This window comes from Drosophila montana, unplaced genomic scaffold (assembly GCF_035044405.1).
Source record: "Drosophila montana isolate Dmon_TW-CO22-7 unplaced genomic scaffold, ASM3504440v1 contig_3833_1, whole genome shotgun sequence".
Taxonomy (NCBI): domain Eukaryota; kingdom Metazoa; phylum Arthropoda; class Insecta; order Diptera; family Drosophilidae; genus Drosophila; species Drosophila montana.
The window spans coordinates 188488-210555 of NW_026998704.1; the positions used below are offsets into that span (position 1 = coordinate 188488).

The following is a 22068-nucleotide window of genomic DNA, read 5'->3' on the forward strand; positions in this document are numbered from 1 at the left end:
AGATTAACGTATTTTCTAAATATTCATACAGGCGTTCATATTCATACAAATAATAATTACTTACTTATAATACCAAGCAGTGCACTTTGAGAGCAACTAATGCAAGTGAACCCAACAACATGTCGCTGGGCAACAATAAATTAGTTAACCATTAACATATATTTATATATATATATAAATATACATCTATGGAAATATACTTACAGCAAACAATCAACAAACACTGACGCGAGCAAGAAATTTCTTAATGATAACAGCAACAAACTGTATAAAAATGAATGAAAAAAACAAATGCTAAACTATATATAATTAAATGTTAACATTTTAAATTAGAATGTAAGGCGCAAAATTAACGTCTAAATTAAATGTTATGAAAACCTTAACAATTAAGCCTACTCTGTAACACCAATCCACCAACTGCATCACCCCTACCTTGATCACCTTCGCACACCTTTGATGCCGCCGCACAGGCTGTGGCAGCTGACACATTCCAAGTCAAGCCTAAGCAGCTGCTCGCACTGTGCTGGCCGACTCGAAGCGGTGACAAATCCATAGAAAACACCCATTTAATTATAAATTTATATTTATCTATATATGATTTGTATTTGTATAAAACATGCTTTATGGATTTGAAATGTATTCGTTGTATATGTACGAGTAGATCGATCCACTCATCACTCCATTAATCCATTAACTTACTCATTCTCATGCACATTGTAATCTTTGGCCATTTATCATCGCATAGCATCATACTGTATACATATACTTATATAAGCCATCTGTTTATACAATCTACTTATATTTTTGGCAAGGATGTAACCCCAAGTGTGGCCAAAATCTCTCATGTGGCACGTTCGCAAACATATTTACCTCTTACTGTGCAACTAGAATATGCAAATGTGTAAAACTATGTATAAATTCTATTATATATACCTACATAATGTGTATCGTATCCGCGTATGTCTACGACAATATCTAGCATATGTATCTACGCCTATACAAAAATTATTGTTAAAACAAGTATTTAATAAAAACCCAAGTCTGTAATCATGTAAAGCAATCTGTAACTGATTGGCGCTTTGGATAACAAAATCCTTGATTTCACGGAAACTACAAAAACGATTTTGATGTCCTTTGGCCAGCTGATAGCCCTGGTTAGTACAAATCGTTTGGCACAGGACTCACCAGGATACGCAAGGATACGGCCGAGCTATGAGCTATTTTATTCATAAGAAACTGTACACATTTTTTTTTGCTGTTTTTTGTGTTTATTTTGCCATATCTGCCACGCCCCGGGCGAACAGACAATCAGAACCGATGGTTCCTAGATGACCAGTATATCCGTGGTTTTACCATACCAAAGATATCGTCCTGGTGAACCTAAATGGCCGAAATGGTCAAAAAATATGAATGCTTTTTCTTTCAGCCATCCCCCTCGATGGTACCTAGTTGACCCATATATCCTTGGTTATACCATACCGTTGATATAGTCCTGGTGAACCTAAAGGACCAAATCCCTGCAAAATGCGCACAGAAACGGTCCAGAAAATGTATGTTTTATGATTTCAGGACCCATTTTACATAGCTGCACCTTGTGGCTATGCAATGAAATTTTGCATTCGTTTTTTAGTTCGTCTACCTGCTGGGCATTTCTGTTCGCCTGGTACTTTTGCCAAATTTTCGATGAAATCGGACGCCCCCTTTTTAGCAGCAGCTGTTAAGTGGTATGTTAAGTAACAGCAGCAGCTGCTGGTTAACAGTGCTCTGTTTATTAACAGCTGCTAATTAACAGTGGTCTGTTAAATTAAAATTTTTGTGCATCTACCTGCTGGGCATTTCTGTTCGCCTGGTATTTTGGCAGATTTTAAGAAAAATCTCGGCAGCCAGCGGTTGCCAACAGACGTTCCTGGTGGGTATGCAATGGATTTTTAATTTTGATTTTAACCACAACGTCCTTGGAAATAAAAAAACAGGAGTTTGTTTATTCAATTAAATAATTGATTTATTATGTTAATCTATGTTATCTTAATTATTTCTCTTAAAATTGTATAAATCGAGCATAAATAATAATTTTAGCTAATTTATCCTGGAAAAATCTGCTTTGTCATTCGTGAAGGTCCTTAGAGCTCATTGTAGTCTTTAATTTGCCAGTCTGAAAAAATAAAAACAAACTTAAATTAAACAAGGCAAAAATATATTAAGACATTTTATGAAAAGAAAAAAGGACATTACTCGGTCATGTCCTTGCTGATTTTCAAAGGACATGGTGCGTTAGGATCGTATAGACCCCCTGCATCGATCTGCATCATAAAAATATGGGGTCATCTAAGAATCCCAGGACTTGTATTTTGACTTGTAAAATTTCAGTCGCGGAAATGGAAAAACGGAAATGGGCATACGCAAGGACACAGCCGAGTTATGGCCTAGTTTTAGGATGCAAAATTGCCCTTAACACTTTTTTGTCTGAAGGATTTTCGTCCTTTGGGTTGTAAATTTTTGAATGGGAGGCTGAGAACTATCTGCTGGCCAAAGGACATCACGATAGTCCTTGAAATGGCAAAGTTAGCCTGACATTTTTCGATTTTAGCTCATTTTGCGACTAGGAAAAATTTCGACGAAATCCTGGAAATCCTTGAATGCCAATCGATAGTTCTGCTCACCACGAGTTCAAAAAGGTATATCCTTTCGATATCCTTAAGGATTTGACCGAGCTGTGGCTAATTAAAAAATGTCCTTTTTAGAAAATTAGCCATATCACGGAAACGGCAAGGACGATTTTGTCGTCCTTTGGACAGTTTATGTTCCTTGTTTATACGATTTGTTTGGCACAGGACTTGTAAGGATCCGCAAGGATACGGCCGAGTTATGGCTTTTTTCATTTGCGAAAGATTTGTACTCATATCTAGGCTGTCTAAAGGACTTCGTTCATTTCATTATATATTCTGAATTGGAAGGATGAGGACTTACAGTTGGCCAATGGACATCATGATCGGCAAGGATACGGCCGATCTACAGCCATTTATCTCTCCCGACATAAAGCTCTTTACCTCAGCTCCACGAAGGATTTATGTCCTTTTTATTAGATATTTTAAGTTGGCAGGACAAGTATTACGTGTTGTACAAAGGATTTGAGAATGGTCCTTAAGGTGGTCAATGGAATGTCCTTTGCATTTTTTATCGATTTGGTCCAAAATTTAGATTTGCATTTTTTTAATGATGATCCTTGCGAGTCCAAAATGGTATATCATTCCAAAATCGAACATTATTTGTCCGAGGTATTCCAAAAAATCACCAAGAAAGGTTGACTTTACCAAAGGATTCTTTTTTGACATCACGTTTTTGGCGAAAAATGACTTTTCCGAAATATATTCTATGGACCTCCACGCGCTCAACGCGCTTAAAAATCCGCATTCTAAGAGTTGTCCCAAAATGATCAAAAATGCATGTTTTTCGCAATAAGCTAAATTTTTCTGAAATAAAGAAAACTTTAATGCCAATCTATTCTCTGATTTCAGTGTGATATACCTGTTTCAATGCAAGGATTCGGCCGAGGTATGAGTTGTTTTCACTAAAAACTGTTAAATGTGCAAAAATTCTCGAATTTCTATCCATATTGCTACGGCAGGATGAGAGCAGTGAAAACATGTTTTCTTTTAGTATAATGGTATGTTGTATAAATAGGATTAGAGTACATGGAAATAATGCCTTTCTATAGGAGAAACATTTGTTTAACAATGGGTTTTAAGCGTTCTGTTAGTTTTAAACTATAATATTTGTTCAATTGTCCTGCTAAAGGCCGACGCCTACACCGGCAGTGGGCGTATAGTAGAGGCACTGCAGCGCCTCCTGCAGAGCCCGCTGGCATGCCATTGTGGAAGTAAAGCCGCCGGCGTTTTCCTGAGGCGTCTCGGAGCGCATGTGTGAGATGTAGCCCATGGACTCGACGTCGCTGATAGGCGGCGGCGTGGGACCCTCGGTGATGGGTAACAGCGGCTCGTAAACAAACAGCGGACCCTCCTCCGATTTGGGTACTGGCAGTAAGCTAGGGTCTGCCGTCTGGCCAAACTTGATGCCTGTGGAGAATTCGTTGGCGGTTTTTGGTGGCGGCAGCTGTTTCTCCTCCTCGCGCTGTTTTTCCGCCTTCTCGGCGAACTCGCTGACAATTGTGGCAGCGTCCTTGCCGCTGTACATTAGCTCCTCGATGAGTGCCTGCTTGTCGCGCGCCTTCTGCTTTTTGTGCTCTGTTTCCAGCTCTTCGAGTTCCTTTTTGCGCGACTCATCCTGTGCTCGCTCCAGCTCAAGCAGCTCCTCCAGTGCGCACTCATCGCGACCGACGCGCGTCTTGTTGCGCTGAATGACGTCGCGGTTGTCCCGCTTGTAGGCCTCGATGCGTTTGTTGGTCTCGATTATTTCAATGTTGTTGCACAGATTGTATACTAGGTCCTCGATCTCCTCCAGATAGTCGTTGTACTCCTCAAGCGTGGCAAAGTCCTCCTCGCGCTTGTTGTAGTCTCGCAGTATGCGACGTCGTATGTCCACCTCCTTTTCCACCATGGGATCCTCAAAGAGCTGCACGCGAAAGTTGTTGCGCCGTAACGGTACCATGCATTCCGGACAGGCGCCGGAGCCCTTGAGGAAGAGCATGTCCACACATGATTCGCATAGCGTGTGGCCGCAAACGTTGACCATCAATTTCAGCGATGGATTGCGGTATTTGGTGGTCTTACACCGCGGGCAGGCCTGCTCCTCCATCCTGCGGATCTATATTTCACTTAAACTCCAATTTGTATGCACTTAAATACAGTTCGGCAATTGAAATAGAAATAAGCTCTAAATGGCACACGCAAAAATCAGCTTGTTTGGTTATCGATAATAAACTAAAATACCACACTTTCAATGCAACACTGAACAATATGGTCACCTTAAAGTCTAATATGGTTAAATATCGATAGGTGTAACTTAAGTGCTAGAACTATCGATAGCAACGCGCGTATTTGAATAGCGAAATTAATTTCTAGTTTATAATTTTTTTAACATTTTATTTTAAACAGCATACGCGGTAGTTGTTCACATTAAGAGTAGAATTTAAACATTGTTTTTAATATACACGCACATTAATAGTTATATATTTAATATATTTTTATGATATATATGCATTAAATAAGTATTTTTAATAATTTACATCGATCAAAACCTTTTCTTATATGTACGTACATGGGTTTCAGCATAAATTTTCGGTTTTTTCTATAATTCATGTTATATGTTAATTGCGTGTGTGCACACACACACGTACACACTCACCTCTGTGTGTATATATTTATGTAAGTATTTAAAAGCATTTCCAAGCAGTTGCACAAACATTTGAAATTAATTAACATTTTGGGCTGATTACTCGGTTTCGATATTTGCATGTGGTATCCCGTAATACTTGAGAAAAAGGTCGTATGGGTGTGTTGTAAGGATGTGTGTGTGTGTGTTCTTGATATAAAAGCAGCACATTTGAATTATATGAGAGTTATACTTAAAATGCTAGAGTGGGCTAGTAAATTTAGGCTAACTTACGCGCTAAACTGTTGCTTGGGCTTACGCAATGTATACAATCTTGTTGAATGGACAAAAATAATAAACAATACATATATAGATACACATACATAGACATGGGACGTATGTGTATGTAAAGAAATCGACACGAAACCTAAAACAAGAAAAGAATCAAAGGCGCGCTTGTTCTCTGTATAGGTTCAACAAATTTTCGATTCAATTAAAAATCGAATCACTGTAAATATCACAATTTAGTTAACACATACTATACAATGCATACAATTAAAATAATAAATTTAAACGGTTCGTCAATAACAATATTTGCCACCATCTCTCTAGTCGCAAGGTTAAAAATAAAGAACTCGTCAGGTTGTTCAAATGGGGGAGGGGGAGGGGGAGGGGGAGAGGAAGCAGCAGCAGCTCAAGTGGGTTTAACACAATTTGAAATGGTTATCCATCCAGTAGCGCCCCTCGAAGCTAGCCCTGCAAAGCGGTGACCTCCTCCTCCAGCTCGGCGTCCACCTCATCAATCTTGGAGCCGCTGCAGCCGCGGCACTTGCAGCAAATGATGCACGGCGCCGCCAGCAGCAGCAACGGCGATGCCACCAGCAGTAAAATGCCAAAGCCCGCAAATATGCCAATAACTTGGGCGCGATGCCAGACGACCGAGGCGCGCGAGTGACCCAATTTGTTCTTGCACGGCCCCTTGTCGTAGTGCCGCAGCAGAAAGTCATCCTGTGATTAAGCGAATGCATTTGTCGTTAGCCCCAAGCAGCTGGCAATTAACTCTACACTAGTATACTCACATCCAGACTGGCCAGACAGTACCAGCAGAAGACGTGCTTGCAGCGCTTGCACATCATCTGGGCACAGCCCTCGTCCTTCTCAATGGGCACCGCGCACATGGGGCAGCATTTGATGAGCTCGTTGTCGAACGGTATGCCAATATCATCCTGACCATCTGCAATCAAACGACGTCCAAATTCCTCGCAGCTTATGTTTGGATGAAACTGTGCCGGGCAAAAAGACAGATGCAAAAATTAAATGTTGGAAAATTTCTTCTAGAACTAAATTTAGTATAACTAAGGTAAAAAATATTATATTGAGATCATAGAAATTATTTAAACTATCTCGCATAATTGTACTTGAAGAGCTAATAAATCAACTGTAATTCTCAAATGGTTCTAGCAAAAACTGCGCTGTAAATAATTGTGGTAAGGGAAGTGTGTTCTATTCTTTAGCACCCGAAGAATGCTTATCTATTCCTTAATATGTTCTATAAAAAGGGAATGGATAGGATGTTCCCTGAAGGCAATACATCTTAGCCTTTGTCTAATTGTAAATAAATCATTTTCGAATTATAATTCTGGCCTCGTATAGGATTCCCATTTGAATATTCGACTCACCGCCTTTTTGCAGAGGGCACAAAACTCATCCTTGCAGGAGGGACAGTGCACGGATATGGAGAGCAGCGGCGTAGCGCTGTCCTGTTGCGGTGTATAGCTCTGCGATGTTGATGGTGACTCATCCATTTGGCAAATGGCGCTGCCACCAGTCGCAGTCGCAGCCGCTGTCGCAGTAGCAGTCGCAGTGGTTGCTGCTGCTGCGGCACCCGCAGCACGCGGAGCACCGCAACCCACCGTGCAAATTGTCTCGCAGCCCGCACGTGGGCACCAGGTGCGCGTTTTGTCCAATTCGATTTCTATAATAGAGAATCCGGTTGATAAATGGATTGCGATTAGGCAGGGATTAGCTAGAGTTGCGGCACGTACCTCGATTTAGGCGATAACGATGATGTTTCTTTAGCAGATTCGTTGTGGTTAGGGTCGCGATTTCGGGCAGCGATATGGCGCCCTGCGCTGGACATTTGGCATCGGGGCAGGAGATCTCGTAGGCGCCTTCGGTTATCTCAAAGTCCACATAGGCGCGCATGCACTGTAAATCAAACAAAGGCGAGTGGTTAAATTCAAATACATCTATTCTTGTGTTCTTCGGTGACAGGGGGAGAAGAAGAGAGTCCAGGGGGGGGGGGGGGGTGGCAGAACTTTCAATGTGTTGTTGTGCCTGCTGTTGTCTAAAAACTAAACAATTTGGCAAGTTGCGCAGCTTAATCCGCTTTGAGCTGGCCCCGGTCGGCTCCAACTCAATTCCATTAGCTCTAGGGCAACCTATCAGACCACCCCCTGCCCCCCCCCCCCCTACACCCCCTTTTCATACAGCTTCCAAGTGCCATGTTCCCTTTCCTTGGCACATTGTGTGACCCTTGGGCAAAACTTTTGTCAAGGCATTTTATGAATGCTGTTGCCTGCTTTTTGCATTGGCAGCCGCAAAAGTGTGGCTGTCAAAATTATTTCATTTTTAAGCACACACATATAGCACACATACACCCTCACACACACATAATACACATTGGAAGCCACAAACTTTCAGCAAGGACAAAATGCTCTGCGGAAGCTGTATAAATAAAGATTTAAAAACTTTGCCTGCTCGACTGGTCGCCCGCTTGGTCGGCTCTGGCTGCCCATCTGTCCCAAGTTCCGTGTCCGAAATTTTCAGTGCCTGCCGTTCGTCGGCCTTCTCGGCGCATTAAAGTAATGAAATTGCTAACGGAAAACGGAAGCTGTTAAATGCTAGCACCAACCACTTGAATACCCTATAGAAAAACATAGAGGGAGCATATGAGCACGGGGATTACAGTTAAAGGTGCCAAATGGAAGTTGGCCCAATCTTAGCGCTTTAGACAAGTATGGAGCGTATTAAGCATAGATTAAATGTATAGAAATTAAGTCCATTTATATACATAACATCTATTATTAACAATTCTATAAAGCATATACATTTATTAAGCTATGTTTCAAAAGTTAATAGAATTTCAAATACAAGTCTTTGTAAATAATATGAATTACACATTCGCATTAATGATAAAGAACTGCATCACTTTCTGGTAGTAAGAAACAGGGGATTATTTTTTGTATAAATCTGTGGACATTTTGAAAAATGTAGCGCTTTTTAAAACAATCGATGGTTGAAAAGCAGAAGAAATATTTCAGCATTTGCTACAATTTAAAGCTAACTTTATCTAAATATTTCTTCCAAATATTTTTCATTTAGGGTATTGCCTATTTCATAGTTCAATTTACAAGAGTTTTTTAAAGCCTTAATGAATTAAAGGTGCTTCCAAATGCTCTCTACGTATGTGTAGCAAAATGTAGCATACATTTGGGCGTTAGCGACTAAAGTTGCTGAAAAACATGAAATTGTAAAAATTCCATTATATACAAATTCCAGAGAAACTTTTTTCGAGCTAAGCAGCTTTTGGCAGCGTAAAATATTTAAAACTAAAGTTCGGCGAACAATTTAATTTGTGAGCAACTGACAAAAATAAAATAAAATGAAAATTAAAAAAGAAATCCATTTAGTGCGCATTTTCCGCATTGACATTTTCCATAATGCTGGCAAAATGGCAGCTTTATTAAAGCCGCTGCAATTTGCCCCAGCGGCAGCGGCAGAGGCAGGAGCAGCCGCCGCATCATATTTTTAATCGTGTCCATCAGTGGAAATCCCGTTGCTGCATATTTTACTTAATCCGCCGGCAGCTTGACGCTTGCAACGGGCTTTACCTGGCCATCAGTCAGAGTCAGAGTCATGCAGCCAGGGCCGCCCAGTTTCCGACTATGCCTCAGCCGCAATCACAGTCGCAGCCGCAGCCGCAGCCACATCCGTGGCATAAGCTGCACAAAGCTTGCCGAAATGAATATGCAGCGGCAACAGCAGCAGCAGTGGCAGCTGTTGCCACAATTTAGTTGCATGCGCCCGGCGGTTGCAGCTACGCTGTCCTCCAATTTATATGAAAAAGTTAGCTTGTGCGCCAGGCGTCATAAAGCAACTGCTACTTAGTAAGACTACAAATATCAGTTGTAATTTTTGTGATTTAAAAGCGCTTAAAGATAGGTCTACAATATTATAGAGAGTAATTAGAAAAGAATTCCAGCATAATAAAAGGAAAATTCAAAACCAATAACAAAATGAAGAACAAATACAAGCGAAAACGGGAAGGTTTTAGTCGAAATCTCAACTTTAAGATACCCTGTTAATAGCTATGGATGGCACACAAAGCTGTGTTAGAGCCAGTTTATATTTAAGAGAATCGCATAGAAAGGCAATGGTTAAGAAAGTAATTTCAAAAGAGAGTGGAATTGTGTTGGGACAGAAAGCTTAAATAAAAGAGCGTGGGAGAATAATAAAATAAAAGTAAAAGAAGGGAAGAAAGTCAATGAAAGTATCTTCTTCTAACAGAGAGACAGTTTTTCAACATTTAAATATATGTTCCTAAGAATTATATAATTTTGAAAGCACTAAGGAAGTCCAAGAGGCGAATCGCATTTAAAAAGCAGAACAAAAATTTTGAAACGCTTTTTAACTATACAAACAAAGAAAGTCGCGTCGTTAATATCCAAAGCAATACGTCAACTTTAACTGGCAGCCAGTTATGAGGGTAACAAATGAAGGTATTTGCCTTGCCGCAAAAATTAATTGCTGGCAAGTTAACCAACCTCTAGCTCCCCCCTCCCCCCCATCAAGGCGCTAATTAAGCTGTGCAAGTGAAATTGAGAGCATTTGCCGGTTGGAGCTAAGCTCATTTAATGTCTGCCATTCGCCCAAGTCAAATGTTGCGAGTGTAACAAAAGGCTGTTTGGGGGTCCTTGCTAACCTTTTGACATGTCAACAGTTTTAAAGCGCACAGTTGTGTGGGCCATTAAAAGCCAAATGCCACGGCACACGCACACACACGCACACTCATAACATACGCAGCACATACACAAACATATGAAAATATTAGTATTAATAACGGCACTTGGCAAATTTCCGGCAGTGCGCATAAAGCACTTTATGCAATGCGGGCCAAAAACGGGAAGTGCTTACAATATCTATGAAATGGCAGCCGGGCTAAGAGAGAAAGCGAATGAGAGAAAGCTAAAGAAATAGAGAGAGAGAGCGAGAGAGATATATATAGGGGCAGAGAGAGAGAGATAGAGAGAGCGAAAGAGAGAAAGATAGATAGATAGATAGATAGATAGATAGATAGAGAGAGAGAGACAGAGAGAGAGAGAGAGAGAGAGAGAGAAAAAGAGATAGAGAAAGAGAGAGAAAGCAAGTAGGAGAGAGAGCGAGAGATGGACAGCGTAGCCAGAGCTGGGCAAAGGAAAAGCAAATAATCAAATACAAATTGACAAAGTTGCCTTTTGCATGTTATTTTTTATCAGTAAGAGCAGCGCCAGACGGCACAACTTTTTATCCCAGTGCGTGTGCTTGTGTGTGTGTGCGTGTGCGTGTGTGTGTTTGTGTGTGTGTCCGTCGCTCAAGAGCTGATATATGACTTTTATTTAAAAGCCCCTTTCCCAGTCCAGTGCCTGCTTTTTTATCACTGTGTTGCTGTTTGCGCTTCTCTTTTTGATGCCATTTTATGACACACAACAATTTAAGCAATAAAAATAACATTTGTTAACGCTTGTATTACATTCATGTCCACAACAATTTAATAAATACAGGCTACATATTTATTGGGCCAAAAGCCAAAGCCTCTAAAGACATTGGCCGAAAGTGACATTAAATTGGTTTTGGGTTGAAGACGAGTTCAAAAAAATAGGCAAAAGCTTTTACCAAAATTGCTCTGTTGGGGAATGGAATACATTTATTGGTTTATATTATGATTAAACGCTTATACGCTTAAATTTCTTAATCGAAATATTAAAAGAAAACAATATTTTTAATTGTTTTTCAAGACTTAAATTGTCGAGCATGGAAAGCACAGAAAGGCTTTTTGACAAATGAATTCAAGCTCAATAAAATGCCTTAATTGTCAGGCAACATTTACACCTTTTATTTAAAAAAAAAATAAATTTAATAATTTAGAAATGAAAGAGCTAGGTTTTGAACTATTTCCAATTGCTTTTAAAGCACATGGAAGCGTGCTGAAAGCGCAAAAAAGATTAAAGCTCTATTAAAAGAAGGCCACAGCTTATAGCAAGAGTAAAGCTTAATCTTCTACCTCCAATAAAAATATTTTCATTTAACTAAAGCAAACCTTAAAGCTTTGTACATTCATCTGGTTTCATTTGTGAAAGGTCATCTTTTACAGAATATTCGTGAGCTCAAGTTTTGCAATTTAAATTACTTACAGACCAAAAAGCAGACCGTGCGAGTGTGTATAAAGCAAATAAATACTTCAACAACCTAACATAAAAGCAAAAGTTCAAATTACCAGCAATTGGAATTACATTAATGTTAGCATACTTTTTGGGCATACACAAACAATTTTTATGATGTGTTTCGAGGATATAACGAGGCAAATCAGAGGCACAAATGCTTTGTGCCCGAGCATAATTGCATGATGTTAAGCAGGCCTGGCTGGGCAGGTATTAAAGGACCTTGTTCGTCCTTGTCAACTGACGTGCATAAAAAGCATAATGAATGCCCGGCCAATTTCATAAACACACACACACACACACACGAGCGAACGTGAGCCTGGATTCGATTTTATCCTGCAGCCAATTACCAAACCCATACAAACACACACACACACACACACACACACACAGAAGCTGTAGTTGGCTTGTGTGTCGTGCGTCCTGTGCGCTTTAATCTAACTCATTAGCAGCGACACTTTAATTAATATGCCCAGGCGACTCGCTCGCCCGTCAGCAGACGCCGCGTCACATGACAGGTTGAGCAGCATCAGCAGCCACCTGGGTCCTACAGGACTCCTCTTCCACGCCCACTACCCCCCTCTCTCTCTCTCTTCATCTGTCTCACACCTCTCAGCCGTGGTTCTATGACCACTAAATGAATTGCTTGCCAACGCGCCATAAATGCAAATTTATGGCAGTCATTACGTTAACGTCACGCTAACGTTAATGTCAACGCTTACGCTACTTTTACGTTCAGTCTTAATGCGTATTAAAAAAAAAACTGAAAGAATTGATTTGATTTAATTAGTCTGATTTACACGTGACGGCATTTAATCGTAGCTGGATATACGTCCTGTAGGCAAATGGAACTTAAATCGGTTGAGTTAAGCGGATAAATGTGATAAAGGATACACGATTTTAAATGCTGGCTGCTTTTTTCTATCTTCAATATAAATCTTTATAACTAGCTGGCTGGCAGTTAATAGAGAACCTTTCAAGAACTTTGCGATCGACTCAGCCTTATAAAAACTTTTTCCATCTCACGAAACTTTAACTTATTGAGAATTGTAAGCGACAAGCAAAGTAAACTAAACCAGAGACCACTTTCTGTTTGTCATATTTGATCCTTTCTCTTTTCTTTCACATTAATATTAATTGAGCAATACTTTTATCCACAACTTAACATTCTTTAAAGTCCGCTTTTTAATTTTCACTTTCAGCTCAAGCTCTTTTCACATATTTCCAGATCGATTCACTTCGATATAGTTTATGCTCGAGCTACGAATAAGCCACCCTCCGACAACCCACAACGCACAAGCATTGTGTGCAGCTTTTGTCGTTTGTTTTTGCTCTACCTTCGCGGCTTTAAGTCAATCCAATAAGCGATAGAAACAACAGGCATCGACAGACAGGCAACATTGTCCTCGGGCAGGATATTAGACTGGGAATCCGCTTAGCTCTCGTTGCGATTGTTGTAAAAGCAGCTCTCTGATTGAAAGCGAGCAAGCCATAACAAAAACACAACATTGTATTCACAGCATATGTGGGCGATATGTGTGTGAGTGTGTGCAAGTGTGTGTCTGATAGAACAAAGGGCTGTCGTTATTCTATACGCATGCCACATATGCTGCTGCATGCCACATTGCGGGCAGCAAATCTTGCAAATTTAATGATGTCACCAACAATTGAACCGCAGACAAGTTGCAACGCTCGAGCAAACGTTTAAATGCATTCCGAAAGTATCTCGAGAGCAGAGAGCGAAAACGCAATGAATAATGAAATGTCATAAGAGCTGAACCCAAGGATTTGGACCCCCCACTACCGCCAGCAGCAGCAGCAGCAGCAGCAGCAGCAGCAGCAGCAGGACCCTCGGGCGCTGGTTCAACTTCTGTGTATATTTGTGTTAAATTGAATTTCAATTGCGTTCGCCACGATTTGTGCGCAATCGATTGGAGTCTGTGGCAGCAACAGCGGCAACTATTTGTCCAGGCTCTGAATAAATTGATCTTTCGGATACATTTTTAAGCGGCTTATTTAGCCTTTCTTTTGCCATTTATTTTTATTTTTTTTCAGCCCTGGCTATATTTTATTTAAATAATGCGGCAAAGCTGATTTATGCTAAATAGTTAAAATGGAAGGAATTATATGCATAGAGTTAGGGTTTGGGTAAGTTTTAATTATGCCCTATGTAAACATAGAAATGGATTAAAAGAGTTATGTCGAACTGGTTGGTAAGGGTATTTCGAATAAATATAATATAATAAAATATAAATATAATATAATATGTATAATGAGTACTTATGTGTGACCAACGTTTACAAATAATAAATTTCAAATTTTGGTTAATGTTTAAATGCAATCAATTAAAACCAAAAAGCAATTAGGTATAGGTATTATATATAATTAAGTATGCAGCCATAAAGAACTGCATAAAAAGAAATCTTAAAATTTTGCTTGCTATAATCGTGTTAAGTGGAAACCTCGCACCTTTTACTTCTAAAGGAGTTAAGTCTGAGACGTTCGTCATCTGTGAGAACAGATTTCCCTTCAGCGGTGTCCTCGATACATCGTGAAGTGATTTTAATGTGAGTGCTGCTCCAACCAGATATTTGTATCTGCTTTTAATGAGCGCTGGGCATGTTCAAAGGAGTTCCAGGCTCCCCAGGCTCCCAGTAGCCCCTAAAGCTACCGCCAACAGAGCCCTGGAAGGACGCCCAGCTGCGTTGCAAGCATGCAACGAGATTCTTTGACATTTCTCGTCTTTCACGCCCAACTCTCACAATCTCCCACTTTCTCTCTCTCTCCTACTTGTCGCAACTCTACCTGCAACTCAGCTCCCTACTGAAAATTTGCATCGTTCTTCCTTATGTATATGTAAATATTATGTGATCATTTCAGAAACATTTACACAGTATTTTTCATTTCAATCCGCTTGGTCAGTCGCTTCGGTCTGTTCGACGAGCAGCAGCCATTAATTTCCGTTTACCAACTACATCCGGTCTAGACGCAGCCTCGAAATTGATGCCATTAAAAAAAAATTTGCATTTGTTTGTATGCAAATATCAAATGTCAAATATTTATGTAAATTATTATTCGATGCAATTGTCAAATTGAAGGTCGTTAAAGTGAGTTTGAATTTGTCCAAGTGCTTAAGTAAATTGCAGATGCATTACAATTGTGCAATCAAGAGATAAATTGTTTCCCAAGTGCCAGCAGCTGTCAAGAGGACGCACTAAAACACGTGTCACGACAACATTTTGCGGCGCGTGTGATAGTGTGTGTGCGTGTGCAAGTGTGTGTGTGTGTGTTTGTGTGTGTGCTGAGTGTGTCTGCTATATTGCTTGTGGCAGTTGCATTCGCAACTAGCGCCAAAAAGTCAAAAGTCATCAAGTCAGCGTCGACGCGCTGCGCTGCGTGTTGCCAAATGCTCTCAACAGTCTTTGCGCTTGCAAACACTCACACACACACACATACACAAACACACGCCAACACATACGCACATACACACACATGCATAAACTCTTATGTGCACATTCTCGCACAATCTTTAACGCGTCAAGGGAAATGTTCATTTTCACTTCAGGAAGCAAGTAAAATTCTGAGTGCTGAGCTTAAGCGACGAGAGAATACCCTGTGGCGATTATTTAACTATATTTAATTTTAAATTAATTGAGAAATTATGAGCTAAAAGATATATAAAACTATCAAAATCGATTTTCGTTCCAAGAGAAGCCGCTGCGACTAGAATAAATAGTTTGCTTGTTTAAAACTTTCTGTTTAGCAAAATAGCATTAATTTTAATTTTAAAATATTTGAATTAAATAATTAAAATTTCAACAGGTGCAACAAATTTTTACCTTAGGGCATTTTTTAAAATCAATTTACCACAGCATTAAAACCAAAAAGTTTTCTTTACTTAGATGTAGTCATATAGATTCTGATCTATAGCTACACATTCTTAATAAAAAGCTACAGAAATTTATTTAAATTATTTTTGTGATATACTTTAACAAAAACGTATATAAAGCGATTATAGTCATAATATTATATATATACAAAAAATATATATATACAACGATTATAGTCTTAATATTAGGTCTCTCTATCCTTTAAATAAATTTCCCTCCACTTGCTGAGCTATGTGTTAATAATATAATATAATCTAAATTCATGGTCCTCTTCATCCCAGCCAAAATTGTGCGGTTCTTAGCTCCTTGTAGTAGTATAAAACAACCAAATAATACTTGTATCCCTTTATAAAAATAAAAAGAAAACTCTTAAGAAGTCCAGGGTATAAAAGAAGTCAAAAGTTGCATTTGCAATTTAACTTTTTTGAGTGTAAAATTTAATTTAATGCTGCGCTCGTTCGCAGCTAAACGAATTAACATTTCAAATGCGTTTTAATTGTGTCGAAGAAGTTGCTAACAAGCAGCGACACGACATGTGTGCGTGTATGTTTGTGTGTGCGTGTGTGTGTGTGTCACCATTTAAAAATTCCAACTTGCGTGAATTTAATAAAACAGTATTTTCTGTAGCTACAACTGAGGCGTAATAAAAATAGAGGTAAAAAGTTAAAGCAAATAAAATTGAAATAAATACACACAATGCCAGTCAGAAAATTTGAAGTGGTGTGCGACGGGGTGTGCGTGTGTGTGTGTGTGTGTGTGTGCATATTTGACAAGCCATGAAAATGAAAATACGCGCACGTTGCAGCCAGAGTTGCCAGAGGGTTCAACTCGAAAGGTGTTAAAGTGTGTAAATGCAATTTGGCAGCTTTTCTGCTGCTGTTGCTGCTGCTACTGCTGCTGCAGTAACTTTCTACAGCTGCAGCAATGTTTGACAGATTGTGTGACGCAAATTCAATTGCAGCAAAATATCAAATAACGCAATTGAATAACGCTAGCTGACCCCCTGCTAGGCAATGTGGGCGGCGGCGGCAAAACGTGCTCTGACGTCAGCGAACGTGAAAAAAATTCATAGCACACTTTTCAGCGCGCTATTGTCAAAGTTTATTTCGCATACACCTGGGTTATATAATTTTAGTTATAAAACGTGTGGCGCATTGCAGTAGTAAACTCTGCAATAATAAAGCATATATGTATATATATATATTTATATATATATTCTTGACCAGTAGCTGAAGCGATATAGACTTCTTTATCTGTCCCATTATCTGTGAAAAACAGATGCTAAGTTCTTAAGCTTTTCTTTTTGCTGCAGGCAGAACATACATATGTACATATTGCAGGGATCTGATTGCCATATCATACAGCTAATATAATGCTTTAAACATATTTTTCTCTTTATTCTCATATCATATATTGGGCTATCACATTGTACATTGTTGTTTTGTCACCACGCATATAACTTTATTTTTTTTAATGCTTTTTACAAAACTCGCCAAACAATTAAAAAAAAAATATTCATAAATGTATTTTTTTTTATGGGAAACGTGCGCAACGAAAACTTTTTCAATTTGATGCAAGTCAGAAAAAATGTTGGCTACAAGAGCTGCCACAAAAGTGCTGCCAAAGTCAAATATGTGGCAAGCGAGTGCATAAATGATATACACATAAATGCATGTATCTGTAGCGCCTTTGTTGTGCGTGTGTGTGTGTGAGTTGTCTATTTGCACATGACAACCCGCCCCCGCTATACTGCGCCCCCTTTCTCTCTGTGATAACGCCTCATATTTTGCTATTGTCGAAACTTTGAGCTCGCGAAACTTTTCGGCTCTCGGACTATAAATACCAAAAATATCGCAAGTAGCAGTTGCTATAACCCTCAGCTTCCACCTAAACATCTAGCTCCACAGAAACGCCCTCACGGCAACAGCAACCCCTTCCCCAACCCCATCCCCTTCCCCTTAACCAGGCAAAAACTTTGTTGCGTTTCGGTTGCAATTCGCATTCGGAAAGTTTTTGCTTGTTTGCAACTTGTTTCTTGGTTTCTAGAGCCGCATCCAACCCCACCACCAAAGAGTTCTCGCTGCCAACTTTCGCACGTCCTGTTGGCCACTCTCCCGCTAGCTAACAGCGCATGTCGTCAAATATGAGCAGAAATATGCATTTCAAGTAATTCCAAGACACGCCGCTAAAAGTTGAACACAAAAAAAAAAAACAAAACAAACAAAAGTTGTCTTGCATCAAGGATTTTGCTTTATGCCGTTTGAAGTTGCAATTTATGAGTGGAATTCAAAGTGTTGCATGCAGCAGCAGCAGCAGCAACTGTCACTTTTCGATTTTTATATTTTTAACTGCTTGAAAGAAATTATTATATGGCTGGAGATGGCAGCACCTCAGACAGTGAAGTTCACCAGAAACTATCAATTAGCCATATCAATGTATGTACGATTAAACTGTTTGGGACATTTGACATAACTAGGGCTACAGAGAAGTCGTAAAAATTGATATATAGCTGCAAGGGCCCTGCGATGATAAAAGTTCTTCTTCCTTATTGTATAATATCTTTTTCAAATTCACTTTATTATCTGCTCTTAACACTATTTCAACCAAAAGATGTCTTTTGACACCTTAGCTAATAAGAGAGGAAAAAGTTTTAAAATTATTTTCATTTTATTTTCTTTGTCGAGGATTATGCTACCACTAAATTAATTTAACAATCAATTGATGAATTGTCAAAAAGTAAATTTAGAAAATATTCAATTTAGAAAATAATTTCAAGTTAAAAATTGAAAAGGTGTCTTTTGACACCTTGGGACCATTTAATCTGCCAAGATTTGGAAAATCTGTCAAAAATGCAGTTAGGAGGCATTCATTCACCTTTTCATTCCATTTTCAGGGGTTATCTGCTGCAATTTTTAGGCCATTAGATTAGACAACGATTAGACAACATCCTACCTACTCACACACACAAACACAAGGAGAAGCTCAAATAAATTGAGCTATCTAAGCTGAACTGCAATTACAAGCGCCTGGGCACACTCTGAACTGTGCCATTGACTCTGTGGTTAGACGAGCGCCTGCCTGTCTGCCTTTATAGACATGTTCACCTGCACATCCGTAGCAATAACCAGGCAGCACTTCCGTTGCGGCTAGCCACACAGACTAACAAATCGCTGCAGATACAGATACGGATATGCGGCCATAGATACACACAGAGCTGGTGCTACAAATACATCGATTGATGGCCATCAAGTGCATGTTAGAGTTTCATTTTCAGGCCCTAGTTCAGCCTAATTGTGGCCAGTTGGCCCTTCAGCATGTTTGACCAATTAAATAAATAAATAAAAAAAAAAAATGGAAAAACAATTCATTAACGTAGCTGTTTTTGAATACCAAATGAAGGGGGCCGCCCCCCGCTTCCAGCGAAAACTCGCCAGCGGAATTGTCAATTTTCCACACGTTAAATTTTGACGCAAAATCGCGGCTAAAAATCACGTAACGCATTTTAATTTGAATTTGTTGTTATTGTTGTTGTTGCCAAATTGAAAGAGAAGCGCGAGCGCGTCCAAACGAGAGGACAAAGAAACAGAATAGCTTTGGGGGCTAGGTTGGGCCGGGGGCCACGGGTGATGAACAGAAGCGGAAATGACGCGCAAACAGCAAATGGCCGCCAGCCGGAAATTGCTTTCGCTTGCAGCCCTTTCGAAGTGCTTTTCCATGTCCAACACATTCGACTGGGCCAAAGCGTGGCCACTCGCGCTCTGAAGGGCGCTCTGCGATGGGGCGTCAACAAGTTCAATTTTTTTTTTGTTTCATTTTTTTTTTGGAGGTTTTATTATTTTATATACAGATACCCTGTAGCTATTAAAACTGAAGAAAATAGTATGGCAATGACAGTGTAATAGACAAAGAAAAAGGTTATTCCAATTTTAAAAGAGACTTTAAAGGGTATATTTATTTCATCAGCATCTACTACAAAGCAAGTGGATTTCAGAGATGAGAATTATGTCCCCTTTCTTTTCGGCTAACTAGCTCAACGATATACTATTTACAGGGTCAAAACTTGAATCATTCTATATCTTAGCATGTTATATATCTATCTACAAATTATTCTATTATAGACATCATAATCATTATGTAATATAAATTGTTTATAATATTATAATTGCATAAGGATTCGCAGGCAAGAGAAGAGAGATGCATTTCGATCAAGGACAACAATATATAAATAAAGCATTCTGCATGTACTGGCTCATCTCAAGGCCTTTCGGACTCAGCGCTTGGTCTCAATTTAGGAAGTAGCAAAACTATGGGCTATTGTGCTTTAGCATTTTTTACTGTGTATAAACAAAAAGCAAAACGACGTAAAATTCTTTCTAGGGGCATAAGAGTCGTGCGACTTTTGTTGTAAAATGAAATCTCTCGTCTATGAATTTCTAATCACTGCGCAGATACATACTCAATATGGCTAGAAGAAGAAGTTTTTACTAAAAGATAGCCTAACAATTGGGTTTACCATAGCTTTAGGTCCAAACTGGGAGACCGACTGTCATTTTGCTCAAAGAAGGGTTCGACGAGCTCTTTGGTTTAACATAACTACCATTTTGAGGCTTAAAATTTGTAATATCTTGAACTTGATTTATTCATTAATCATGCTTGAGCCGAGTACAGGGTATCGCCTAGTCAACCCCACTATGTCTAGCTACTTTTTGGTGGGTTTGGGAGAGTTGGGTGGCCTGGGTGGTCATTAAGAATGTACTCGACGCGGGGGCCAGTCGAAGGCCATTTGGTACGACGTTTCTCGCGTCTGAAGAGCCGTAAACATTTGCATTTTACACGGGCACCCACCAAAAACCACACTACGCCGGTTTCGTATGCGGGTCACGTGCTTCAGTTACACGCAAAGCAGCCGACATTTGCCGTTTGTTTTGCCCGTCATTTTCAACTAAATATATATATATAAATTTTTTGTTGGTTGACTATAATTACGACAAGAGTCGGCGGGTGGTTGGGACTGCGACCGAGAGCGAGAGACTCCGCTGGAATGTCTTGCTCTAAGCCAGTTCAGCAGTTCATGCCGTAAATTGTCGCGGGCTTTGGGGCCGCAGACTTGGCCTCAGCGGGTGGCCTGGCCAGCCGGATTCACCAATTTCTGTGTGTAGCAGGAAGGGGGCGTAGGGGCATTTAAATGTTTGGCCGAAGTAAATACAAATAAAATACTTTAGGTTGCGCGAGGGCCCAACATAAATTGGCCAGCTAATGCCCAGGCGATTGTTTGTTTATGCTCAGAGGCTTAACTCTGAGATTGTCAAAAATAAATGAGCTACAATATGACTTTGTTACATCTAGTGCGGCGTAAGCGTTGCGCAATTTACATTTAAATTTGCCAAATTTAAAAGCAGCAAATAACATTTTCAATATGTTCTGTAATGTAGTTGGTTTTACTAGACAATGGACAGAATAAAGAATATTGTAATGCTGTGATGAAATTAGATTTTGGCTGGCTTTTTGTCAATTTAGCGTACTGCGACTTGCGCGATTTTAGGAAGCATGATGAAAGGACTTCTTCAATAGGCATTCTAGTCGCTATGACGACAGACAGCGGACTCATGCCAACTGTCTTGTCTCTGAGCAGACCAGCAATAAGTGCTGGGAAAGGCTTAAACGTCTACCCCCTAGCGACTACTTGGAGGCGTTCTTCGGATCGCCTATTTAATCTCCCATAGTTCTGTATGTAACCAACTGGTTAACGACTAAATTCTTAACTGGTTCCGATTAATTAAATAGGTGGGGTTATATATAAAAAGAAGTATTTTTCTGTGAATAATATACACAAAACAATTATCAAATTTGTTGACCATAAACCTGTGCTAGATCCTCAGATCAATAATCAATAAGAGTCGACATTAACTAAAGAAGTCCTCTTCACAGTTTAAACATTTAAATTCCAGACAATCTGCTGTATAAGAAAAAGCCAAGTATATGAACTTCATTTGGATTTTAGTTATCATATATATATATAGTTAGCCTTGTGCCATAGCATAAATGTATATTAAAGTCGCTTATCTTTGCACTTTTTATTATTTCAGGCGCACTTTAAAACACATTTCGTTTCGCATATTCATTTGGAGATCCTTAATTAACATTTTTTAGCATATAGCAGCTCTTTTGTACTAGTTTCGCTTCGCACCTTGTATTTTCTTTCAGCTGTACAAAACTGTGTACATTTCCCTCTTTTTTTTTTAAAACCTATGCTGCTGTTTTTTTCTACTGCTTTCGAGTGGAAATTGAGATACGAACAACTTGCAGTGCGGCAATCGCATTGCCAACTCTTTGACTTTGTGCTTGGTCATTGCTTATGGAGAGCTGTTTCTCTATTTTAATAGTTTTTTTGCATTACTCTCTATATTATATGCCCTCGCAGCAGGGACCTA

General features: G+C 39.5%; 2 protein-coding genes and 1 long non-coding RNA gene across 4 annotated transcripts in view; all 3 read right to left on the reverse strand.

The window, feature by feature from the left end:
- Positions 1 to 1976: 1976 nt before the first annotated feature.
- On the reverse strand, positions 1977 to 3210 carry LOC135437859 (uncharacterized). Its single transcript, XR_010437763.1, has 2 exons — positions 2968 to 3210; positions 1977 to 2152 (listed from the first exon to the last, which is right to left on the reverse strand). It is a non-coding gene; the product is annotated as an uncharacterized LOC135437859 (long non-coding RNA).
- Positions 3211 to 3751: 541 nt separating this feature from the next.
- Positions 3752 to 4852, reverse strand: Mat1 (CDK-activating kinase assembly factor). Its single transcript, XM_064695934.1, has one exon. The coding sequence runs from the start codon at positions 4750 to 4752 to the stop codon at positions 3790 to 3792; it is 963 nt and encodes a 320-aa protein (XP_064552004.1). The 5' UTR covers positions 4753 to 4852; the 3' UTR covers positions 3752 to 3789.
- An 872-nt stretch (positions 4853 to 5724) lies between these two features.
- The window catches only part of LOC135437934 (uncharacterized), a 63434-nt gene continuing 47090 nt past the window's right edge, over positions 5725 to 22068 (reverse strand). For both annotated transcript variants that reach the window (XM_064696038.1, XM_064696039.1), the window contains 4 exons: positions 7314 to 7476; positions 6948 to 7243; positions 6348 to 6551; positions 5725 to 6276 (listed from right to left, as the gene is read on the reverse strand). In XM_064696038.1, coding sequence (XP_064552108.1) covers positions 6019 to 6276; positions 6348 to 6551; positions 6948 to 7243; positions 7314 to 7476 — 921 coding nt within the window. In that variant the 3' untranslated portion in view covers positions 5725 to 6018. The remainder of the gene's footprint in view (positions 6277 to 6347; positions 6552 to 6947; positions 7244 to 7313; positions 7477 to 22068) is intronic.

What these genes read in the sequence shown, in the direction of transcription:
- Mat1 (XM_064695934.1), bottom strand. Translation starts at nt 4,752, where the DNA reads ATGGAGGAGCAGGCCTGCCCGCGGTGTAAGACCACCAAATACCGCAAT.